General features: G+C 39.8%; 1 protein-coding gene and 1 long non-coding RNA gene across 2 annotated transcripts in view; both read right to left on the bottom strand.

Annotated features, from left to right (window-relative positions):
- Window positions 1-433: 433 nt before the first annotated feature.
- On the bottom strand, window positions 434-1,845 carry LOC130927776 (uncharacterized). Its single transcript, XR_009066518.1, has 3 exons — window positions 1,763-1,845; window positions 1,592-1,643; window positions 434-565 (listed from the first exon to the last, which is right to left on the bottom strand). It is a non-coding gene; the product is annotated as an uncharacterized LOC130927776 (long non-coding RNA).
- Window positions 1,846-9,076: 7,231 nt separating this feature from the next.
- Window positions 9,077-26,289, bottom strand: part of LOC130928731 (protein PHTF2-like) — a 35,754-nt gene continuing 18,541 nt past the window's right edge. The window contains exons 7-22 of the mRNA XM_057855462.1: window positions 23,208-23,366; window positions 22,984-23,149; window positions 22,393-22,554; window positions 22,066-22,288; window positions 21,857-22,000; window positions 16,903-17,059; window positions 16,759-16,829; window positions 16,569-16,697; window positions 16,413-16,498; window positions 16,158-16,350; window positions 15,391-15,522; window positions 15,240-15,326; window positions 15,023-15,178; window positions 12,005-12,100; window positions 11,814-11,939; window positions 9,077-11,742 (exon numbers count right to left, since the gene is read on the bottom strand). Coding sequence (XP_057711445.1) covers window positions 11,722-11,742; window positions 11,814-11,939; window positions 12,005-12,100; window positions 15,023-15,178; window positions 15,240-15,326; window positions 15,391-15,522; window positions 16,158-16,350; window positions 16,413-16,498; window positions 16,569-16,697; window positions 16,759-16,829; window positions 16,903-17,059; window positions 21,857-22,000; window positions 22,066-22,288; window positions 22,393-22,554; window positions 22,984-23,149; window positions 23,208-23,366 — 2,108 coding nt within the window. The 3' untranslated portion in view covers window positions 9,077-11,721. The remainder of the gene's footprint in view (window positions 11,743-11,813; window positions 11,940-12,004; window positions 12,101-15,022; window positions 15,179-15,239; window positions 15,327-15,390; window positions 15,523-16,157; window positions 16,351-16,412; window positions 16,499-16,568; window positions 16,698-16,758; window positions 16,830-16,902; window positions 17,060-21,856; window positions 22,001-22,065; window positions 22,289-22,392; window positions 22,555-22,983; window positions 23,150-23,207; window positions 23,367-26,289) is intronic.

The following is a 26,289-nucleotide window of genomic DNA, read 5'->3' on the forward strand; positions in this document are numbered from 1 at the left end:
ACATTCCCTGGATTGCTGCAGTGTCGTCCCACTGTCGTTTGGGACGGACGCTCGCGTCTCCTTGAGGCAGACTGCTTGGACTTCCTCAATCTCCTCTTGGGCCAACACTCCTGGAAACACATTATCATGCATTGTTAATTTGTTAAATATATGCTTCAGTCTCTTAACAGTACAAAATCCCTACTAAGGGCTTTTGTAAAATCTGCCGTTGACTGCAAAACATCAGATCCATTTGACCGGGAGGACTGGCCAGAAACCCTCCTGGTTAAAACTAATCGGACGTCTTTGTCAATGGCACTGAAACAGGACAGTTCACTATATACACATCATTTTGTATTTTTTTCTTAATGCCATTAGCACGTTTACCCCCCCCCCCCCCCCCAACCAATTATAAGGATGGATTAAGCAGTATTAAGCAACTTCAGTGGTACTAGTATACATTAGCCTTTTAATATTTTCTTTTAAATGACAAAAAGTAACATTCCCTGGATTGCTGCAGTGTCGTCGCACTTTCGTTTGAGACTGACTGCTTGGACTTCCTCAATCTGCCCTTGTGCCAACATTCCTGGAAACATGTATTATGATATCTTATTAACAACTGTTAATTGGTTAAATATACACCAAGTCACTGTCAACAGTACAAAATCCCTACCAAGCGCTTTTGTAAACTCTGCCGTTGACAGCAAAAAAACATCCGATCCGTTTGACCGGGAGGACTGGCCGGAAACCCTCCTGGTTAGAACTGATCGGATGTCCTTCTCCATCAATGGCACTGAAACTGGACCGTTCACTACATACATTTTCTATTTTAATGCAATTAACACATTTTTCCCCCCCAACCAATTGTAAGCAGGGGTGAAAGCGGCTAGAATTTCTTGCCGGAACTCCCCGACGTGAAGGTTTTTTTTTGGGGGGGGGGGGGGGGGGGGGGGCGGGTCAAACCTCTTAAACTAATGAAATGCAAAGAAAACTTAGCAGTTATTTCTCTAACACATACAAAAACTGATTTTCATTAAAAATTGTATTTTTTTTTCAATGATTTGCAAAATAAAAGTTAACAAATAACTATAACCCCAACCTCCATCTCCTAATTTTTATTTTCCCCTCATCGTAAATGACAAATCTCAATTTAAACTACTTAAGAGCATAGATAGATATTAAATTTGAAGTTAATGTAAACATTTACTTTTTTTCTTAAGATATTTCATTCAGAAAAATAAGTACAAATGACTTATATTATTCAGAGTGAAATGGTATTTTTAAGATCGCGCAAACATTGTTTTTAAAATCATAAGGAAATGAATAAGTAGCCTAACATAAATGAACAAATACAAGTCCAAAATGCACATTGACAGCGAAGATTTTCTGAACCTCCCCATCAGAGAAAAAAACTTATAAATAAGCCTCCTCCACTCTTTCGTTGCGCTTAAAGATTTGATCCATTTTATGTTGCCCTTTTTTGTCGCATCAATTCAACAAGCATATTTCATAGATGGTTTGAATTGCGATTAATTAATTTTTAAGCTGTGAAGCCTGTGATTAACTCGATTAAAAATTTTAATCATTTGACAGCCCTAATTTAAATTTATACCTCATTCAGTTGAACGAGTGCATTTGTTTGTCGCTCGCCTCGAGGCGCAGTCCTGCAAACATAAAAAAAAAAAAAAAAAAAAAAAAAGCTGGTGAATTTTTAGCACGCTCAAAATTTCAAATAAAAACGAAGTTACAATTGTAAAGTTACAGAATAATTGTGAAGACTTACTTTGTGCTAAAGTGTGGCGCTCAGCAATCATCTAGCAACAGCACGCCGGCAGCTGATTTGAATTGGCGCCTCGACTAATTACTTGCAGCTTATAAACGTTCCCGGTAATGACGTCACCACAAAAAAAATGGCTCCACCCAACCTAAGCAACCAAGTTCTTTTCAGATGATGGTGCTTATTTTTCTAAACAAAGGCAATCAGCATTTTTTAAATTACTTTGCAAGTAAAATAAAACTATTATAAGGAAAGTGTTGGACAGACAAATCTGGAAACACCTTCAGCTTTAGTTAAAGAAACCAAGGGCTTAGGTTTGCTAGGGACGGTAGGGACAAACCACTAGCTACTTTTCAGGATGCTCAAATTGTCCCCACCAACTTTTAAAATACCTTATTTGCATTATATAATGTGTTCGGTTATATAGGTGATTTATATTGTATTCCCGTATGTTGTAACGATGGAATTGACCCTACCATTCTTAAGTGAATTATTTTAATATTTTTCCAGATTTATTCACCCCCTTTTCACTTGCTGAATGAGCCAGTCCAGGGGTTTTTTTTTCCGCAAAGGCGCCTTTGATTGGCTGATGACGATGTCAGTCGTGTTTTTCCGGAAGGAAGGCTCCGTTTTATTTAGTTATTCCCTGACAAAGAAGGTTTTTTGTTGTTGTTGTATTTAATTTATTTAGACAGACAATTTTGAGTGGTAATAAGACAAATGTTTATTTTTTGCAGTCCTGGGTAGTTAAGAGATGATTAACAATTTTTTAAAATTAAACAATAAACATACATACATATAAACATATATATCAAACAACAGTAATTCAGAAAAACCAGTTCACCTAGAAAAAATCCTTATCAACAATATTTCCTCTCACATCATAAGACACACAAAAATAAATTATACACACACACAAAAAAAAAAAAGGGAAAAAAAACCATGTTATATACCAAACAATTTCGTATAAGATTCTAGCAGATTCTTGCATTTTGAATTCTGTATCATATTAAGTGATGAGAAATACGATTCAATTTCAACCAAAAATAATTTAAAATTTGGATTTACGTTTTGAAATTTAGATTTATGAATGACATTTCCCCAACAATATATAAAGATTCAGTATTGTGTATATATTTTTATCTTTGGATTCAAATACGGTAATAATTGTTTTTCCTTTCAATCCATCCTTTTGTCTAGTATGCAATAAAATATAGTTTTGAAGATCAGTCCAAAACTTTGCACTAATGGGGCAACCATAAAACAAATGAGGTATATTTTCAGGCTCAGTCTTACAAAATGTGCATTTGTTGTCAACATCCTTAAAACGGGACAGTACACAATAGTTGGGTAGATTTTATGCAAAATCTTCAAATGTAACTCCCTTACTTTGTGAGAAACAAAAAGTTTAAAAGGAACAAGCCATGCCTCTCTCCATTTAATACGATCAAACTGCGCATTCCAGAAGAATTTCCCGCGAGGGACAATTTTTCTATTTCTATAAAAAGATTCCCTTATACGTTTGTTTGTACAGTTTTTGCTCAAAAGATCTATACCATTTAAGTAGAGGATATTCACATTAACAATTTTGTATCGCAATGGCGTACCGCAAGCAACACGTCACTTATGCTCATTAATATTCATGAGGTTAGCAATTGTTGCTAGGCAGGTCAACCTCCCGTTTGTCCCTAATAGTAAATGAATGGAAATCGTGTACGAACGAGATGTTTACAGAGCTAAACCTACCAGTTCTGTCCGAAAGTGATGTCCCTGGTGCCAAATTCACTGGTAAATCGTGGAAGAACATACAAGTGTTCAGTTAAAGGGATGGCTTAGGTATCGAAGGCTGAAAAAGAGCCGACTTGATCCAGAGTTAGCTTTTTTATCGACACCTTTTTCTTGTGTGCATTGCCTTACGCCACTGACAATGACAGTGTCCTGTTTCAACAATCTATCCTTTACCACCATATGCCCTGTCTTTCTTATATTTATATCCTCTGGTTGTCTTACGTTTCCGAGCAATTTGCATTGCTATTTTTGTGTAATGATGGCAAATGCTACTCAGTGACAGCCAACGAACACTTAATTTTTTCCATTAATAACAAATCTTCATTCTATAATTTATTTACACTCCCCCCTTACTAAAGTATTTTTTTAAACAACAGAAAAGGTAGCAGTGTCAGACAGATACCATTTCAATTTTTTTCAGATCATTCTCAGACAGAAGCAGCATGGCAAAACGCTGCACTAAAAAAACTAGTAAAAATATCAAAATAGCTTACCTCTTCGTCCTCTGTAGGACCATGGCCCTCAACAAAATGTTTACTGCATATGAAATGTGAATGGCTTCACCTTGCTGGCATTAAACTGGTCTTTTGGACGTCCGTGCAAGTTGATCCATTCTTCACATTTTTTCCCCTCCCAGTTTTTTTTTCGGGAAACTGATGAAGAAATCATCCTTCGTATGTTGTAATGTTGAGAGTGATTTCTCCAAGCTCCGTAGAAGCCGTGTTTCATCGGCATGTTCTTTTTTGAAAGATCACCGGAGAAAAACAGAAATAATATGGGTTGTATGCGTGGGCGCGTCTATAATGTCCCACTTCCACGTTACGATGGCGACGTCACGGTGTAAAAATAGCATTCGTGCGTTACGCTATTTAAATTTGCTAATAAAATCCAGACGCTTATTCCAGAAGTTTTCAAAATGTTTTACTAGTTTTTGAAAACAAAGGTTTAAATCAGTGTAAATCTACTAGATGTGAAATTATCTGCCAGTGCTTCAAGGAAAATTTACTCAGATTTCTTGAAATAAGTAAAATAGCTGAAAATAAGCTTAACAGACTAATTTTAAGCAAAAGTCTTCTATGTTTAATCTTTAAAAAAAACTTGTTTGTCAGAAATGTTCTTAATTCAAGACAATATATTGTTCAAAACATTATTTGAAAGCATTTTTTCTTGATTTAGGTGAAAAATGACTGACATTTATATGCATGGGCTAGATAATAACAAATAGCAATATTACTAAAAGTAAGTGGAAGACTCAGTCGCATTAATCTGTTGACTAGATGTAAGAAAAATAATCAGATTAAGATGTTCTACTCTAAATTTGCAGTGTGAAAGTTAAGTCAATACAGATTTATTTTGCATTAATCATTTAGCCTATCAATTAAATCGGTTCTTATTGGTGAGAAATGTAGCCCTGGGACAAACAAAAGATTTCACACTTGGACATACCTGACTTACAGATCTGCAGACAGGAAATCTTTTAGTTGTAGCTGGAGATAACACAATTATAAATACCTGTGTAAAACATCTCAATAGTTGACAATTTTTTCATCAAAACCAAATGTTTGAAGAGCTTGGAATAAAAAGTCATGTTCCACTGTATCGAAGGCTTTATAAAAATTAAGAAACACCATAAGTGAGACTTGACATTGTGGCGAAATTACCGCATCACGGGAAACAGTTCTTGTTTAAAGACTTATTACCATGTTCTGTTGTTCTTTTGTTTTATTGTCTTGTATAATTTTTTAAATACTGCTATCATCAAATATTAGTTGAAGATTTTTCTTGACACCCTTTTGGACGCCGCGACGCCCCAAGCATTTGCCTAGCCTGCCTTATGGACCGCACAGGTCTGCTCTAAGAAGGCAGCAAAGAAAAACAAACTATAAATGCACTGAAATGACGATCGCTAGTAGACCATTAAATATTAAAATATATTAATAAAAATATTGCTAATATCGATTCAATACCTTCCAAGGCAAGATGGTTTTAAGTGGTGTCGTCGGCGTTCGTAATGAATTAAAACCTTGTTTTTAAGCTAAAATGTCTTGTTATATCCAGATAAATTTGTACGTATGTTTTTATTCGTTTATGCATGATTGACTTTCATTTTACATCACCGTTATGATACGAGGTTCAATAGCGAGTGTGGCATGTAATTACCCATGGTGGCCACAGGAGGACAGTAAAGAGGGCGCTAGTAAACTAAATGATTTCCTATTGGGTGGGGTGAAGTGGTACATTAGATATAAAGCGAGATTGCTTTAAGTGGTGTCGTCGTTCGTAACGAATTAAACGTGGATTTCGAGCTAAAACGTCTTGTTACATTCCGATAAAAAGTAGTGCATAGTTGGTCACTTTTTTCCCCACTGTTGTATTTGATGATTAACTTTCATTTTATATCACCGTAATGCTACGAGGTTCAATTGCGAGTGTGGCATGTAATTACCCATGGTGACCACAGGAGGGCAGTGAAGAGAGCACTACTAAGCTAAATGCTTTGCCATGGTGGGAAAATAAGTGGTTGATTAGATATCTTATAAGGCAAGCTGGCTCTAAATTGTGTGGTTCGTAATGAATTAAACGTTTTTTAAGCTAAAATGACTTGTTATATTAAATTAAATTTAGTACGTAGTTGCCCCCACCACTGTTTTATTTGATGATTTACTTTTATTTTACATCACCGTTATGCCACGAGGTTCAATAGCTAATATAATGTAATTACCCATAGGAGCCACAAGAGGAAAGTGAAGAGGGCAATAGTAAGCTAAATGCTTTCCCATTGGGTGGGGAGAAGTGGTAGATTAGATATCTTCTAAGGCGAAACGGCTTTAAGTGGTGATGTCGTTCGTAAAGAATCAAAGTAATTTCCGAGCTAAAACGTCTTGTTAAATTCCGGGGGAAACGTAGTGTGTAGTTAGTCACTTTTCTTTCACCGTTTTATTTGATCATGATAATTTAGTTCCATTTTGCATCACTGTAATATTACGAGAGTGGCGTGTAATTACCCATGGAAGCCACAGGAGGGTGCTAGTAAGCTAAATACTTTCCCATGGTGAAATAAAGTGATTAGATATATTCTAAGGCGAGATGGCTCAAAATGCTGTCGTTCGTAATGAATCACTTTTTTGTAAAGCTAAAATGTCGTTATATTCAGATAAATTTAGTGCGTAGTTGTCACTTTTTAAACCGTTTTATTGGAAGATTTACCTTCATTTTACGTCACTGTTATGTTACAAGGTTCGATAGCGAGTATGGCGTGTATTTGCCCATGGTGACCACCGGAGGGCAGTAAAGACAGCGCTAAGCTAAACGCCTTCCCATGGTGGAAAAATAAGTGCTAAGCTAAATACTTTCCCATGGTGGAAAAATAAGTGCTTGATTGGATATCGTCTAAGGCGAGATTGCTCTATGTGGTGTCGCTCGTAATGAATTAAATGTGGCTTTCAAGCTAAAATCTTTTTTATATTCAGATACATTTAGTGCGTAATTGGTATCAGTTTTTATTATTGTGTGCTTTATTTACTTTTTTAGATCAGCGTTGTTACGAGGCTAAATGCTTTCCAATGGGGGAAAACTTGATTAGATATCTTCTAAGGCGAGAGGGCTTAAGGTGTCTCGTTCGAAATGAATTAAACGTGGTTTTCAAGCTAAAATGTCTTGACAAATTCAGATAAATTTAGTACTAGTTGGTATGTTTTCATTCCTTTATGCGATCTTTTATTTACATTTAACATCACCGTTATGTTACTAGGTTCAAGAGCTAGTGTGTCATTATTTACCGACAGGAGGGCAGTGAAGACCACTAGTAAGCAAAATGCTTTCTCATGGGTGGAGTGGTTGATTACCGTATTTTCCTATATTAAATACTAAAATCCTACTTATATCCAACTATAAGTCGCAGGGTTTTTTTTTGTAGTTTGGCAGAGGGTGCGTCTTATACACTGGAGCGACTTATGTGTAAAACTATTAACACATTATTACATCATTGTTGCTTGTCAGCATTTTATTTATGCTACAGCTATCTGAATAACTCTTAATAGCAATGTTACATTAACATACAAGGCACGTCCTCAGTAGTGCTGCAACAATTTATCAATTAATTCGAGTATTCGATTAGGAAAAAGTATTCGAATTAAATTTTGCTGCTTCGAGTATTCGTTTAATTATAGTGACGTTGTAATGGTTTATTTTGAAAGTGTTTGCATTTAGTTTTATTGATTTTGGTGGATACGCTGCCTTCTAGTCTGCCTCAATTCACATGGTTGAATCCAGGTGCTCCTTGTTAAGAGCAACATAAGCTAAATTTTGTCTGAGCTAATGTTTTGTTTTTTGCATGCATTCGTAATTTAGTTTATAGGTATATTTAGCCTATTTTTGTGGGAATTTGTCTGAACCATTAAGAGCATTGTAAAAAAGTTAGCATTTTATAGCATTTAAACTAACAGACTTTTGTTATGGAAGTTAGCCAATTGTTCTATTGTTGTACATAGATCTTCATTTATGATTTTTTTTAATACAGTTTGAGCCACAGCTCAGGTAATTTTTCATTTTCCTCATCCGATTACTCGTTTACTCGTACTCATGGTTTATCGATTCATGACTACTAAAATAATCGAAAGCTGCAGCCCTAGTTATCAGTTTGTTGTTTATGCGTCATGTAATGTTAGCATACCGTGCACTTATTCAGCCTGTTGTTCTCTATTGTATTTTATCTTCTCAGGTAAAATGGCTTTAAGTGGTGTAATGGCTGATTACATTTTAGCCTATGGGCTTGTGCTGCAACGATTCGTTGATTAACTCAATTCGACGAGGAAAAAGTTTTGAATCAAATTTCGCTGCTTAAAGGATTAGTTTCATTAGTGACATGGTAATGTTTTGCAATTAGGTTTATTAATTTGGGTGGATACACTGCCCTCTAGTGGCAACAGTGAATATGCCATAACAGGTCTAGCAACAAGACAATAAGGTGTGTTTTTGTTGAGCTAATGTGTGTTTATGCATTCGTTATTTAGTTTAGAAGTATAGTTAGCCGTTTTTGTGGGAATATGCGTTTTAACGATTTGTTAAGAGCATTGTAAAAAAAATAATGGTGAGAATTTAATAGCACTTGAGCTAGCGGACTATTGATATGCAAGTCAGCTAGTTGTTCTTTTGTTGTACTTAGAACCTCATTAAAAAAAAATTTAAATAAATTGCATAGTTTGAAAAAACTCAGGAATTTTATTTTGTATTCGCATCTTAGCAAGCCAAAATAAATATTATTGCAAGCATAAACACTTTTTTTTTTTTTTAAATATACAGTAATACAATTTATTCTACAACACATTAAATGCCTAAATAATTGATAGCTGCAGCCCTATAATGATCAAAATACAATATTTGAACTGTTCACTGACTTCCTGCATTTAAATATTGTGAGAGTTGACCATGTTTTGTGTTGACGAACTATACACCCTATGAAGTAAAACAACATTTTAGCAATTTGACAAGCTATCTTATCGACTGTACACATGGTCAGACACAGCAGTGATCTTTAAAGTCATACTTACAGCAGTCAACTTATCTGGCTTTATTAAAAAAAAAAAAAAAGTCTACAGACCTGTTCCCCGTACAAAGACGTAAAAATCGGGCTGTCTGAAACTCCACTTGTTTTCAAATGTTTTTTTTTTGTAACTTAAAAAAAGTCAAACAAATTCAAACATTTCAACAGAAGTGTGAAGAATAAACTTGAAAATACAAAGACCACAAAAAGTTTCAAGCCTGACATGAACAATTTAAAGCTGCGAATACATTCTTTTTAGCGGAAATAAAAAGCAAACAATCGTGTAAAGCAAGCACTTTGGTCTCCTTCAAACGGACACGATTACTTTAGATGTCAGCGATTCACGGTGTTTAAACCAATGCTAAAATGTCCACCAGTTTATTCTCGAGTAAAGTGCAAGTTGTGTTGCCTGCTTGGACGTTTTCAACTAATACTGATGCAAGTAAACTAACCAATCACATCGCTTCCCTCAAACCAGTTTACATCATAATGCCGTGGTATGAAAATGTATCTGAACCTTTTGGAATTTGTCACATTTCTGCATAAAATCACCAAATGTGATCTGATCCTTGTCAAAATCACACAGATGAAAAAACTGTGTCTGCTTTAACTAAAACCACCAAAACATCTTATAGGTTTTCATATTTTGAGGAGGATAGTATGCAAACAAGGACAAAAGGGGGGGAAATGAGTGGCTCCCCCCTTTGGCAGCAATAACTCCAACCAGACGCTTCCTGTAGCTGCAGATCAGTCTGGCACATCGATCCGGACTAACCTTGGCCCATTTTTCTCTACAAAACTGGTGTAGTTTAGTCAGATTCCTGGGACGAATCGCTTTCATTAAGGTCATCCCACAGCATCTTAATGGGGTTTAAGTCTGGACTTTGACTTGACCACTCCAGAACGTGTATTTTGTTCTTCTGAAACCATTCTGAAGTTGATTTACTTCTGTGTTTTAGATCATTGTCTTGTTGCAGCATCCATCCTCTTTTTACCTTCAACTGTATGACAGATGGCCTCAGGTTTTCCTGCAAAACTTTTGAATTCATTCTTCCATTAATGATTGCAAGTTGTCCAGGCCCAGAGGTAGCAAAACAGCTCCAAATCATGACGCTCCCTCCACCTTGCTTCACGGTGGGGATGAGTTGTTGATTTTGGTGAGCCTTTCCATTTTCCTCCTCACATGGCGTTGTGTGTTACTCCTAAACAATTCAACTTTGGTTTCATCAGTCCAAAAAAGATTATGCCAAAACTTCTGTGAGGTGTCCAAGTGACTTTTTGCGAACATTAAATAAGCAACAATGTTTTTTTTTTTTTTTTGAGAAAACAGTGGCTTCCTTGGTGGAGTCCTCCCATGAACACCATTCTTGGCTTTAGTTTTACATATAGTTGATTGTTGACTGTGCCAGTGATTTCTGTAAGTCTTTAGCAGACACTCTAGGGTTCTTTTTTTTACCTCTCTGAGTATTCTGCACTGAACTCTTAGCGTCATCTTTGGTAGACGGCCACTCCTTGGGAGAGAAGCAACAGTGCCACTCTCTCCATTTGTAGACAACTTCTCTGACTGTCAATTGATGAACATCCAGACTTTTAGAGATGGTTTTGGATCATTTCCCAGCTTTATACAAAGCAACAATCCCTGATCAAAGGTCTTCAGACAGGTCTTTCGACCGAGTCATGATCCACATCAGACAATGCTTCTCGTCATCAAAACAATTTTTACCAGGTGTGTGTTTTATAGGGGGCAGGGCAGCTTTAAACCTCTCATCAGTGATTGGGCACACACCCAACAAATTGTTTGGTAAAATTTGTTTCAATTGCTCTAAGGCAGATGCTTCACTTACTTATTTTTCCCCATTCTGTCATTGTTTGTATGCTATCCTCATTAAAATATGAACACCTATAAATGTTAAGGTGGTTTTAGTTAAAGCAGACAGTTTTTTCATCTGTGTGATTTTGACAAAGATCAGATCACATTTGATGGGGATTTTATGCAGAAATGTGAGAAATTCCAAAAGGTTTGGATACTTTTTCATACCACTGTAAACAGTGATCCCTCGTTTTTCACGGTTAAGCTTCAACGCCTATCGATCATTTTTAACTTTAACAAGCAATATGCCTCTGACCTGATGAGTAAGAAAAGCAGCAGGAGGGATGATGAAAGGCTGTACGTGTTTGGATCAGGACATCTCTCTAAAATACTATATTTTGTAATTGGAAAAAAAAATCTGGGATAGGCTGAGGGGGCGAGGGATCACTGTATTTTGGTTTTGGACGTTGCTCCGTTGGAAAAAATATTAACATAAATACTGTCATAGTAATTCATTTACTTTCCCTTTCATATACACTGCCATCTTTGTAGCACTGATCTCATCGACATGAAATATTAGGAACCGTACCGAACATTTCCATTGAAATATGTAACATTATTATGCGAGTAACTTTGAGAGCAAAATAAAAACGTACTGCACATTAAAATGAAAACGGCCTTGAAACGTCAGGCTGAGCGGAAAAATAATTTAGGCTCGAAGGAGCTTTCCGGTGATAAATAGTGACGTTAAATAAAAACGTGAGAACACTGAACGGCTAAATAGCTTGCTGAAGGTCAAAGCAGTGATAATCTTCAGTCTTCTTGTCACGACTTGATTTTCCACAGCTGCGCACAGAGTAGGACACGTTAAATAGAGACAAAAAAACCTTTTCACCCCATGGATCGCTCGAGCTCACCTTCAAGTTAAATCCCAACAGGTCCGAAATGACACCGGAGACGGCGGACAGGATGACCACCTGGGTGATGTTGTACAGCAGCGGGTTCATAGTCAGCCCGTACAGCCGGAATGGACTGTCCAGCTCCTGAAAGGCGATAGATCGAGGAGTGACATGGCTCACGTGCACTTTTAAAGAATGGAGTCGCAAACCTTGAGAAGTTTGGTTGCCAGTTTTAAGACATTGTTGACCAGAGTCAGCTCTTCCTTCTTGTTGGGTTTCTTCTCCATCTTCAGATACAAGTTGATCTGATAACACAACATCAATTAACGTCACCTTGCTCCTATCACACCCTAATCTGACCAACAGTGGGGCAAATAATTATTTAGTCAACCACAAATTGTGCAAGTTCTCCCACTTGAAAATATTAGAGAGGCCTGTCATCGTCAACATGGGTAAACCTCAACCATGAGAGACAGAATGTGGAAAAAAAACAGAAAATCACATTGTTTGATTTCTAAAGAATTTATTTGCAAATTAGAGTGGAAAATAAGTATTTGGTCACCTACAAACAAGCAAGATTTCTGGCTGTCAAAGAGGTCTAACTTCTTCTAACGAGGGCTAACGAAGCTCCACTCGTTACCTGTATTAATGGCACCTGTTTTAACTCATTATCCGTATGAAAGACACCTGTCCACAATCTCAGTCAGTCACACTCCAAACTCCACTATGACCAAGACCAAAGAGCTGTCGAAGGACACCAGAGACAAAATTGTAGACCTGCACCAGGCTGGGAAGACTGAATCTGCAATAGGTAAAACGCTTGGTGTAAAGAAATCAACTGTGGCAGCAATTATTAGAAAATGGAAGACATACAAGACCACTGATAATCTCCCTCGATCTGGGACGCCATGCAAGATCTCACCCCGTGGCATCAAAATGATAACAAGAACGGTGAGCAAAAATCCCAGAACCACAAGGGGGGACCTAGTGAATGACCTACAGAGAGCTGGGACCACAGTAACAAAAGGCTACTATCAGTAACTAAATGCGTCGCCAGGGACTCAAATCCTGCACTGCCAGACGTGTCCCCCTGCTGAAGAAAGTACACGTCCAGGCCCGTCTGTGTTTCGCTAGAGAGCATTTGGATGATCCAGAAGAGGACTGGGAGAATGTGTTACGGTCAGATGAAACCAAAATAGAACTTTTTGGTAGAAACACAGGTTCTCGTGTTTTAAGGAGAAAAGACTACTGATTTGCATCCGAAGAACACCATACCCACTGTGACGCATAGGGGTGGAAACATCATGCTTTGGGGCTGTTTTTCTGCAAAGGGACCAGGATGACTGATCTGTGTAAAGCAGACATGTCCAAAGTCCGGCCCGGGAGCCAAATGCGGCCCGTGGTCAAATTTCATCTGGCCCCCCAGCCTCTGTCATAAAATCAGTAAGGTTTGGCCCGCACACAGACTTAATAAATTGGTCAGCAGTACTGCCACCAGCATATGAAGTAGCTTACACACTAAATGCTGCTCCTCATTTAGCCACTAAAAGGCAGCAGCACTCTAGGCAACATTACCCCGTGTGACCCTTTACTCCCAATTTTCTAAAATGGCGACAATCAACAAAAAAAGTTGACTGCGAAAGGGCGACGCTTCAAGGATAGGTGTAAATTGGACTATTTCTTCACTAGAATACGCAACAAACTGTGTCTGCCTCATTTGCAAAGAGACAGTCGCCGTTTTAAACAGTTCAATGCGAGGCGATATTACCAGACAAAACACGCTGATATGTTCGACAAGATTACAGGGAAGATACGCAGCGAGAAATTGAAGCAATTTGAAGATAGTTTAATTTCACAGCAGCAGTATTTTGCAAGAGCCCGAGAGTCGAAAGAACGCCACGAGGCTAGTTGCGAGATTGTTGAAATTATTAATTTAAAAAAATAATGAAGCAAATGTGACACACAGAATGGCTTGCTAATATTTGCTTAAATTTATTGTTCTACGGAAAGGTCGTCGGCCCCCCCACATTTTTAACACACCAAATCTGGCCCCCTTTGGAAAGAATAAACGGGGCCATGTATCGAGAGATTCTGAGTGAAAATCTCCTTCCATCGGCAAGGGCATTGAAGATGAGACGTGGCTGGGTCTTTCAGCATGACAATGATCCCAAACACAGAGCCAGGGCAACAAAGGAGTGGCTTCGTAAGAAGCATTTCAAGGTCCTGGAGTGGCCTAGCCAGTCTCCAGATCTCAACCCCATAGAAAGTCTGTGTTGCCCAACGACAGCCCCAAAACATCACTGCTCTAGAGGAGATCTGCATGGAGGAATGGGCCAAAATACCAGCAACAGTGTATGAAAAGCTTGTGAAGAGTTACAGAAAATGTTTGGCCTCCGTTATTGCCAACAAAGGATACATAACGAAGTATTGAGATGAACTTTTGGTAATGACCAAATACTTATTCTCCACCATGATTTGCAAATGAATTCTTTAAAAATCATCTTTTGCTTCAACTGGGACCGTGTGCTTTGGTCAGATGAGACCAAGATTGAGCTTTTTGGAACCAAACACTCTAAGCTGGTCTGGCGTGCCATGAAAGATGCGCATGCTGAAAAGCACCTCATACCCACTGTGAAGTATGGGGGTGGGTCAGTAATGCTGTGGGGCTGTTTCGCTTCCAAAGGCCCTGGGGACCTTGTTAGGGTGCATGGCATCATGAATGCTTTGAAATACCAGGACATTTTAAATCAAAATCTGTTGCTCTCTGCCCAAAAGCTGAAGATGGGTCGTCACTGGGTCTTTCAGCAAGACACTGACCCTAAACATATGGCCAAATCTACACAGAAATGGTTCACCAGACACAAAATCAAGCTCCTCCCATGGCCATCTCAGTCCCCAGGCCTTGTTTTGTTGGCAAAAGGGGGTTGTACAAAGTATTAACACCAGGGGTGCTAATAATTGTGACACACATTATTTGATGTCAAATATTTTTTTCTTTATGTGGGATTTTTCCCCCACTGAATGAATGCACTTGTATTGAAGGTTGGATTTTTCTCTTTTTTTCCAGTAAGGTCCCATATTATTTGAATTAAAAAAAAATATTAGAAGCTAAAAAACACATCTTTTTCAGGGGTGCCAATAATTATGGAGGGCACTGTATATCCCCCTTCAGGTAGCTTACAATGATGAGCAACACTTTTTCAAAGAGCTTTTCTGTCGTACTATACCTGTTCAGTAAGCAAAATGGAAGTGTTGCTGTACTTCTTGCTCGTCTCGGACCCCAGCGTGACAAAGCGGAGCAGGAAGAGTGAGAGGCTGGAACACCACACCACCAACTCCCAGTTGTAGTGACACTCCAGAAAGGTCTTGTGCACGTGCAGCAACTTGGCAACGCATCGGAGAAGTTAAAAAATTGTTAACTCTGGTAATAGAGTCGCGCCTTACCTGCGCGCAGCAGATAAAGACGACGGAGAGCATCAACAAGAAGGCAGAAGACACAATGACGTCCACTGAGCGTTGAGGACCTCGACGCTGTGACAGAAAGAGGACTGTGAAAACACAACCCCGACGAGTTGAAACTTGAGTGTCGTGTTACTTTGAGGTATGAGCGCAGCGACAGCCACATCTTGATGTTCTGGACCTTCTTCAGTCGGAAATGAGGGACTTCGGACTTCCTGGCTCTTCGGGCCGAGGTAAGGTGACCAAACAGTTTGGCAAACAGCAGCCTCTGAAATGAGTTTTGATGAGAATCGCGTCAACCGGGACAAACACGCTGTGAGAGAATTTACATCATATTTTGTATGATTTTGTTATGCTTGCACGAGAACATCGTAGCATAGAGCATCATTGTTATATTAACCTGTTTGAGTGTGCCTTCCCACAGCCTTGACTATTGTAGACTGTATCACAATATGCCTAAATATGGACTGTTATGTTCCTTTGTTTTCCAATATGCCCTGAATAAATACAATGGCTGACTGTGGCTTATCAGACTGAGCTCATCATCGTTCTAGCCAGAGCCGGTGTTCAAGGTCATATCTTGAGGTGTTTTTCCCCTACCGGACCTACCTGTAACATGAGATGTTTTTACCAGGATATGCTATAGTAAGTTTCGGTTTTGTTTCTATGTCGTCAACTCATAAATAGAGGCATGCCCTGCAGTTCTCTTTTGTCCACATGCGGAGAGGACGCTATGTGCGTGGCATCGCGTCTGTACCTGAGAGCTCGTGTTCATAAAGCCTTCAAAGCAAGACAATCCTTGGCTGAGTGATTCATTTCTCATCGCGCTATTGAGTTGACACTTGTCTTGGAGTTCAAAGTTGAATTTCCCTGACACACGCGACGTTCTGGATCAGTCCTCACCTGCTTGTAAGTCCTCTCGGCGACACTCAGCAAGAAGAAGAACAGCAAGATGAGACACACCCGCACCATGAAGCTCAGCGTAACCATGGTGACCACCAGGGTGTCCGAACCGGTCCCGCCACCCAGCGCCACAGAAAGCAGCTCGTGGGCAGAGAGCGTGGTCAACTGCTCCAAATCGCGGTGCTGAACCAGCCTGATGACACGTGCGGCGCGATGAAGTTTGGCGAATAGAAAAAACGACGCAGATTATGTTACCTGTACGCGAAGGGTGTGAGTCCCAATGTGACAGACACCAGATTACCAAACACCTGATAACCAATTCCTGGAGTATAAAGGTTCACCTGGAACACCCAAAGATTGTCACATTCCCTTACCTAAAGGGAGCATTGTTGGGGTTTTTCGTGCACCTACTCTGTTCATGATCATGCCGCTGATCTCCAAGACTGACATGTCCGCTTTCTTGCATTCGTTTCCTTCCCACACAATGGCGCTCACCCTCTCCAAGCCCGGGTTGGAGCTGTGCAGCCATGGTGCATGACCCTAAAAACACAAGAATGTCAACATTTCGACCGCTTCCGTCGTACGAAACACGTTTCCCTACCTGATGGAAAGGGTCGTCTCTGTACTCCTTCTTGGTGGGAGGACACACTGGCGCGCCTCCACCTTCTCCATCTACAAAGATAACCATTTCCACATTAGGTGTCGAACAACAAAGCCCGGGAAGAATTTTTTTCACAGTTCTGACCCGTCTCCGATGTGCAGGAAGACCTGCACTCGGCACAGTGCAAGAAATCCTCCCATAGCAGGTCCTCAGTCTCGGACTCGTGGCGAGTGCTCTCGGAGTCCTGCGTCCTCAGGCTGGAGCACCTGGAGCTGCAGCTGGTACCGGACTTGGAAACGTCCTGGAATGAAAAATACTGGATTTTCAAGACTGAGTCATGATATAAGTCGCATCAGACACAGTTGTTAGCATTACGAGAGACGAGCGACGATACGAGGAAGCGACAGGGCTACTGTTGCCTGTCGGGGAGTGGACGGCCCGCGAGGGACACGACACTCGTTCAAAGCTGAAGCGACGTTGCTCCCGGCGCAGACGCCGACAACTCTCCGGCCATCCACTCGATTACTGGGCCGGCTAGTGTCGGGCCACTTGCCGTGTGGAGGCACACTGGTGGGACCCCGATATCATACCACCAGCCGTAATGATTTAGAAACAAATGTCCTACCCATAATATGGCCCAAACACAAAAAGAATTGATTCAAAGAAAAACACATTCAAAAAACATTCAAACACATTTTATCTCATTGGAGTGACTTTTTGTTTTTGTTTTGAAAATATAGATTTTGATTGAAGCGACTTTTTTTATTGAAGCAACTTTTTTTTTTTTTGATTGACTAATAAAGACACAAATCGACCTCCATAGGGATGTGGAGGGGGCAGGCACAGGATGAACTAGGCCTGAACGATATATCGTTTAAACATCGCCATCACGATGTACGCTTGCGCAATAGTCCCATCACAAGGACGTGCGATATTTTTTAAAATTTTATTATTTTTTTTAAATCCACAAACGTTTTTTGGGGGGAAGGAGAGCGCACAGTCTCTTTCCCTCCAGCTCAGCAGTCATCAGCTCCTCTCCCTCCCACTGCTACAGCAGAGTGGAAGGAGGAGGGGCCGAACAGCAGAGGAGAGAGAAGGGGCCGTTCTCAAACTGAAACCTTACCAAGCAAGCAACACGTTGATGGAAGCGAGGGAAGACAGTCTCCAAAAGTCGTTTTGGAAGTATTTTGGCTATCAACAAGATGATAAGGAACAACAAACAGCCCTGTCGACAGTACTTCACCGTGGTTGCCTCAACAAGAAGTAATATGTCGAACATGTTGGACAATTTGAAACGCAAGTATCTATGCATTCCTACTAGGAGCTTCCCATCAGAGAGGCGTTTTAAAACAAGTGGGAACATTGCTACGTGCCAACGTTCTTGTCTCAAGCCTGCAATGGTGGATAAACATCAACATTCTTGGTTTCGTCTTCCATGCTTCCTCTTTCATCCTAACCCCAGACATGCTCAATGATGTTCGTGTCTGGTGACTGGGCTGGCAAGTCCAGGAGGATCTTTATCTTCTTTGCCTTTGGGATCTTTGAGGTGGAGATTGAAGTTTGCGATGGAGCACCATCCTGCTGCAGAATTTGTCCCTTTTTATAGTTAGGAATGTAAGAGGCAGCTAAGATTTGTTGATATTTCAGACTATTTATGTTGCCTTCCACCCTTCATCAATAAATTGTATGAATCCTTGCCAAACCTCATGGATGCAGTCCTTCAAGCCTATGGAAGTCATACCAAATATTAACCACTACTGAATTCGCTTATGTTATGTAACATATTTTTGTATTTGAAGTAAGAGTGTGACAATATCTCGATACAGTAATATATCGCGATATTTTGCAACCCGATCGGTAATCGATATGCTCCCGCCAAGTATCGATACTTTTATTTGACATATTGGCCATTGGATGCTGTAAACTGCTCAAATGTTTGTTGAGCAATTCCTTGGCGGTCCGCTAGGGGCGCTTAAGAGTGGCGGTGAAGGTAAAGTGCACACAAGTCATCTTGAGAAGAGAGGAAGCTCCAAGTGGGTTGAGAAAAATAAAAAAGCTTCGTGAGAACGGTGGAGGAAAAAGTGAGGAAAAATACTGCTACAAATCACACGAGGACACACTTTACATTTTACACCAATAAGAAAGGAAGCAAGGTGAACAAGGACTTTGCTGTATGCAAGAAACAAAAATAAGGATCACTGGCTGCTGGTGATTTCTTCACTGCTTCACTTTCATCACTTGAGGTAAAAAGGTTTTGCAATGTACTAGTAATTGATTTTTTAATTTACATGAATTATTTTGATGACATTTGGTGTTGAATGATATAAAATAAACCAGCACCCTAAACTGGATGAAAATTAATATCGAACAAGCCTACATGAATTTACTGATTTATTTGATATTATTTATATATAAACTGTTTTTACTGCCATTTTGATACAATAAGCTATAAAAATGGCTTGAATAGCTTCCGAGATATATAAGGTGATGTGCATGATAATGTAGCCTACATATTAAAAATAGGTAATTATTGCATTTTTAATTTCTTTCCATTCAATTCATACTTTTTAATTCACTCAATACTTCCAACACACACAAAAAATCAGGATTTCAACTCAAAAGCTATTAGGTAGCTAATATTATTGTATTTATTTTGTTGTTTTTAAGGTGAGGAAGAATATGACTGACTGAGTCGGACATCTCAAATGCTGAAGCAGATAGTGCTCAAACCAATGCTTTTGGCAACAAAGGTCATATGCGAATAAAAGACCCACCAATTTTATCATTGCCCCACTCCAAGTTCAACTGATGACTGACACCTACAGCACTGTTAAAAATTTTTTTTTAAAAGAAATTAAGGGTGCCATTCATCATGATCTCTCAAAGAAATATCAGTGGTTGTGGTTTGTTTCCTCCATATGTGCAGGTACACAATTTGCAGTAGATTTATATTTTACAGCAATGTTGCACTGAAAAGGTGTCACTGTTTAATAAATTACTTAAACCAGACATGTCCAAAGTGCGGCCCGTGGTCAAATTTCATCCGGCCCCCAGCCTGTGTCATAAAATCAATAATGTCTGGCCCGAACACAGACCTAATAAATTGGTCAGCAGTACTGCTACCAGCATATGAAGTAGCTCACACACTAAATGCTGCTCCTCATTTACCCACTAAAAGGCAGCAGCACTCTAAGCAACATTACCCCGTGTGACCCTTTACTCCCAATGTTCTAAAATGGCGACAATCAACAACAACAAAAAAAAAGTTAACTGACGCCCGACGCTTCAAGGATAGGTGGAAAATGGACTATTTCTTCACTAAAATACGCAAAAACTGTCTGCCTCATTTGCAAAGAGACAGTCGCTGTTTTGAAAGAGTTAGATGCGAAGCGATATTACTAAACAAGACACGCTGACATGTACGACAAGATTACAGGGAAGATACGTAGCGAGAAATTGAAGCAACTTAAAGCTAGTTTAATTTTACAGCAGCAGTATTTTGCAAGAGCCCAAGAGATGAAAGAGAACGCCACAAAGGCTAGTTGCAAGATTTTGTGGAAATTATTAATTAAAAAAAAAAAAAAAAAAAAAAAGCAAATGTGACACACAGAATGGCTTGCTAAAATTTGCATAAATATATTGTTCTACGTAAAGGATGTCAGCCAAGGTCGGCCCCCCACATTTTTACCACACTGATTCTGGCCCCCTTTGCAAAAAGTTTGGACACCCCTGACTTAAACAGTATTTTTTTCTATGTTGAAAAATCTTTTTTTCCCGTTTCAACAGTTGTATAGTAGTATATCCTGTATCAAATTTCTGACCAATATAACGATAATCGCTGTATCGTGATATAATCGTTATCGTGAGCCTTATATCGCGAATCGTATCGTATCGTGAGGTGCCCTGAGGTTCCCACTCCTAATTTGAAGTACTTTTTTTTTTTTTTTTTTCAATTTTCACACTATTTTCTATAGGCGACAAAACTTTTGTCTTGCCAAAATTTGACCTTTGTGTCTTCATTAAATGACAAATCTTTTTCAGTGAAACAAACATATTTTTTGTACATTCATCATTCGGGAGGGTCTCAGCTTTCATATGAGCCTTAACTGAAACCAACTGAATAATTAAAAGTCAGGTTATTAGCAAATATTTCTACAAAATGGATAAGCGACAAGACTTTTGTCAGGGACTGTACTGTAGCCTATATGGGACAAGAGATGGAAATTGTTTATATTGTGTCACATCACATTACGGTCTTTTAAATTTAACTGTCCATCTCAAATAAAATACTTTATAACAAATTTACACTGTCATTGCTTGCAAAGCGTTAAAAGTACAGCGTACCCTATAATGGTCTCTTGTCCCCGGGCCCCTCCAAGTCTGTTGACAGCCCTGGAGTCATGTCATAATTAAGATAGCCTTATGGCATTCTCATGACGCCGCTGTCAACTAAAGTGTCACCTATTAACCCAAATAAATCAACAAATAAGCCGCACTGGACTACAAGCCGCAGGATTCAAAATGAGGGTAAAAAAGTAGCGGCTTATAATGCGAAGATTACGGTAATCAGATTAGGAAAAAAAAGCTTCGAATCAAATTTTGCTGCTTCGTTTAATTAGACTGACATTGTATTGGTTTGTTTTGAAAGTGTTTGCATTTAGTTTTATTTAGGTAGAGACACTGCCCTCTAGTGGGGACAGTGAATAAGCTCAGGCATTTTAATTTATTTTTAAATGAAAGTGCAATTCTGCATTAGTTCGAAAAAACATTCGGAATTTCATTTTGTATTGGAATTTAATGCTCTTTTGAAAGTCCTAATTTAGCAAGCCTTGGTTTTACATCTCCTAAAATTGATTCTGCAACACATTAATTGTTCCAAATCCGATTACTCGATTACTCAAATTAGTTGATTAATCGACCACTAAACTAATCGATGGCTGCAGCCTTAGTGTCCAGTTTCTGCAATTACTCAACTCATCAACGATCACATTAGCTTTGTTTTATTAGCCATGCATATACTCAATGTGCTAGTTATAGTTCAGAGAATACCGGCGTCAAAGGGAGAGCCACATTTTTAAACTTGTAAGAGTTCATTCACCTCCACAATGTAGTGTTTCTTGTAGTTCGTGTTCTTGCGATTTCGCAGAGTGCAGTTAGCGGCGAGTCTTTCCATTCCCCTGCGGAGGGCGCTGTAAGACGTCTCATGTTCCTCTTCGCTGGACGCCTCATCCGACGCGGGCCCCTGTTGGACGACGGCAGGAGTCAGTCGACAGCAGTCTAAGAGTCACACTGCGCGAGTTTGCTAACCTTGCCGGCGCCGATGAGGTGTATAGTGGCCGCGTTAGCACGTGGGGGTGGACCCCGCGCCATCCAGCACGCCTCGTCTAAGCGGTTAAAAAGCTCACAGCGCTGCTCGTGGTGCAGCTGGAGGCCCTCCTCGCTGCTGCGGTTGGTCACGCGACCGTCCAGCGACACGTAGCCGTTGTCCGTTTCGGTGGACTTGTCGATGGATAGCTTGGACTTCTTGGACCTGCCATGATTCACAACAGTTCTCCGATTTGAATTTCTTCAAGCACGGACTCTAAGGAACAGAGAATGCCTCACTTTGGCCACTCCAAAAGGGAAAATACACACCCAGCTTTACACAGATCATGCCAGAAATCTTGGAAGAGAGTGCCCAGGCTGTTTGTGGCGCAGGCCGAGTAGGAGTACTGCGACCCGTCCTGTGTGTTATCGGAAGTACTAGAGCCGTCCCCTTCCCTATGCACCTCCATCTGAGAGGCCTTCCTCAACTTCCTTCAGTCGGGAAAGAAGAATAGAGCATAGACACGCTTAGTGGTCGGCTGGTTGTCTGCTAAGAGTCTTGCGCGCGTACCCAAATCTCTGTCCAATAATCCTTTTTCTACTTCAAGTGAGAGTGGAGGAACTTCAAAATGCAAACACTCCAAAACACACCAAGCAACGTCATACTAAAAGCCTTTTGTATTTATCATGGAGAGATTGACCAATGTTATGAACTCAGTTTCATTGATAGCCATCAAAAAACATGATAGTTTTAAGATCAGCAGGGGCTCTAAGATTGAGCCCCGTGGAACGCCTTTGAATAAGCTAGTGATGCAGCGTGGGTGCGTAAACCGATGACTTAATGTCTATTCAAATTCATCACAACTAAGAGTCTCTCCATGGCAAAAAGACCGATATCTCACTATCTCCCAATTTTTTTACCTGCGGCGCTTCCCGCCAATGCCCGAGGCTTGCTTGGGCGTCCTCGTGGAGACTATCTGACAGTGCACTGTGCCCAGCAACAGCATGAGCCAGATGGCGCCAAAAACCTCCGTGGCGGGGATGCCGTGAGGCTGCGGGATGGTGGCGTAGAGGAGTGCCGCCACCACTGCAGAGGGAAGAACTTTAGCGTCTAATTTTTGGTTAGAATTTTAGAGGGCGCAGACCTTGCAGCATGTAGAGCGCCAGCAACAACAGAAAGATGGCCCTGGAGGTGACCTGGATCCACCATCGGTAGAAGAACGGGAAGAAGACCACGCGTACGATGCCCTTCCGAGTCAACGAGGTCCATGGACTCTCCGGTTTGGCCTTTGCGAAAGCGGAACCTGCAAAGGAACATACAGCCATTTTAAAAATTAGGACACCGCATTAAATATTCAGAATTGTATTCAGAAATGTTCACATATCAATGTCTGATCTTGTTTTTCTTTACCTCTGGTAAAGAAAGCAATTTAATTGCAGGTAAACAACAAAAATTAACATTGTTTACTCATTAAACCGAATATATAGACAAAAATGCATATTCTAACTGAGGAAAAAGTTAGAGACCCTACCACCTAATATCTAGTGTTACCACCTTTGCCTGAAATAACTTCAGTGAGACGCTTTTTGTAGCCATCTACCAGTCTGTGATATTGATCTGAAGAAAGTTTGCCCCACTCCTTAACGCAGAATACTTTCAGCAGTGAGATGTTTGAGGGGCTTCTTGCATGTACAGCTTGTTTCAAGTCACCCCACAGCATCTTAATGGGATTAAGATCTAGGTTTTGACTCGGCCATTCCAGGACTCTCCATTTCAGCCAGTCCTTGGTGGATTTACTGGTATGTTTTGGGTCATTGTCATGTTGCAGGGTCCAGTTTTTCTTCAGCTTTAATTTTTCACAGATCTCACATGTTCCTCAAGCACCCTCTGATACAAGATAGAATTAATGGTGGTTTCTGTGATGGTGAGCTGGCCAGGTCCTGCTGCAGAAAAGCATCCCCAAACCATTACACTTCCACCTCCATGCTTCACAGTTGGTATGGGGTTCTTTTCCTGGAATGCTGTATTGGGTTTACGCCAAACATGTCCTCTGCTCTGGTGTCCAAATAATTCAATTTTAGATTAATCTGTACAAATAGCATTTTTCCAGAAGTGCTGGTCTTTATCTACATTCACTCTGGCAAACTTCAGTCAGGCCTAAATGTTCTTCTTGGAGAGCAAAGGTTTCTTCCTTGCACATCTCCCATGAAGGTTAAACGTGTGAAGTCTCTTTCGGATTGTAGAGGCATACACGTTCACCTCAACAGTAGCAAGAGCCTGCTGTACGTCCCGTGATAACATTTCAGGGGTTTTGGAGACTTCTTTTCGCATCTTGCAGACTGCTCTCAGGGTGAACTTGTTTGGACGGCCAGACCTGGGCATGTTGGCAGTCATTTTGAATGTCCTCCACTTGTAGACGATTTTCCGGACAGGGGAATGGCTGATTTTATATTCTTTTGAGATCTTTTGAAATCCCTTACCAGACTCATAAGCATCTCTAATCTTTCTGAAGAACTCAGAACGCTCCCTTGAAATCACCATGGTGTTTTCTCTCATTTCAACAGTCAGGGGCACACCAAACTAAATGTGAGGTTTAAATTAGGCAAGCCATAGACTTCATAATGATTGACGGGTCATATTCCACCTTCACTGTGCAACGCCTTTAAGTTTGGGGCCGCCCTACAGTCCGCTTCAGAGTATTCGCAGTCGGTCGCAGAGTCAACACATGCAGTGATCCAACGCCTTGATTTAGGATAGAAACAGTACGAAAGCTGTACCGCACAAAAACAGGAAGGATTGTCTCAGGAGTGATTTGTTCCAGGATTCAAGGTAATTATTATATTTTTTGTTCCATGGATGCATTTTGAAACGTTGTGAAAAAAATCAATGGGAGAAATTAACCGCTACGGACAAGCACAATTTTTCGGCATATTTACGTAACCTAAATGCAAACTGCTTGTTTTTTTTCTTGCTTTTAACCAAGAATCGAGACTCTTTTACATCCATATCTATAAAGAATTCATGGATTTAAGCATTTAGTCACAAGAATTTAACAGAAAAAGCTTTGTTTACATATGGCTAATTTCCTTACAGACTAGCCTCAACGTTCGCAATATTTACGTGAAATAAATGTTACCTGCACTTTTTTTTTGCTTTTAACCAAGAACCAAGTCTTTTACGTCCATATCTATAAAGACTTCAGGGATTTAAGAATTTATTCACAAGAATTTTCAACGGAAAAAGCCTTTGTGGCAGCCCCCTTATCACAACAAAGAGCTAAGGGACTAGCATCATTCTTCGACATAGTTACACAAAATAAATGCTAACTGCCCGTTTTTTTGCTTTTAACCAAGAATCGAGATTGTTTTATGTCCATATCTATATAGAATTCAGGGATTTAAGCATTTATTCACATGAATTTTCACCATAAAAGTTCTGTTTACATAAAGCGGCCCCTAGCTAAATTCACTAACAGACTAGCTTTGTACTTCGACATATTTACGAAAAATAAATGCTAACTGCCCGTTTTTTTGTGCTTTTCACCAAGGATCCAGACTGTTTTACGTTAAAAGAATTCGGGGATTTAAAAATTTATTCACAAGAATTTTCACCGGAAAAGCTGTTTACATATGGCAGCCGCCTCATTGCGTAACAGACTAGCACCGTACTTCGACATATTTACATAAAAATAAATGCTCACTGCCCGTTTTTTTTTTTTTTTTTTTTTTTTTGCTTTTAACCAAGAATCGAGACTGTTCCACGTCCATATCTAGAAAGAATTCAGGGATTTAGGCTTTTAGGAATTTTCACCGAAAAAGCTCTGTTTACATGAGGCGGCCGCTAGCTACATTCACTAACAGACCAGCATTGCACTTTGACATATTTACGTAAAATATATGCTAATTGCATGTTGTGTTTTTTTTGCTTTTAACTAAGAATCAAGACTGTTTTACATCCATATCTATAAAGAACTCGGGGATTCAAGCATTTATTCACAGGAAAAAGCCATTGTGGCAGCCCCCTTATCACAACAAAGAGCTAAGAGACTAGGAGACCGGAAAAGTTCTGTTTACATAAGGCGGCCGTTAGCTAAATTCACTAACAGACTAGCTTTCTACTTCGACATATTCACAAAAAACAAATGCTAACTGCACTTTTTTTTGTTTGTTTTACGTCTTGTTTTACGTCTAAAATAAACACTAACAACACATTTTTGTTATTTTGCT

The sequence above is a fragment of the Corythoichthys intestinalis genome, chromosome 13, assembly GCF_030265065.1.
Source record: "Corythoichthys intestinalis isolate RoL2023-P3 chromosome 13, ASM3026506v1, whole genome shotgun sequence".
Lineage (NCBI taxonomy): Eukaryota > Metazoa > Chordata > Actinopteri > Syngnathiformes > Syngnathidae > Corythoichthys > Corythoichthys intestinalis.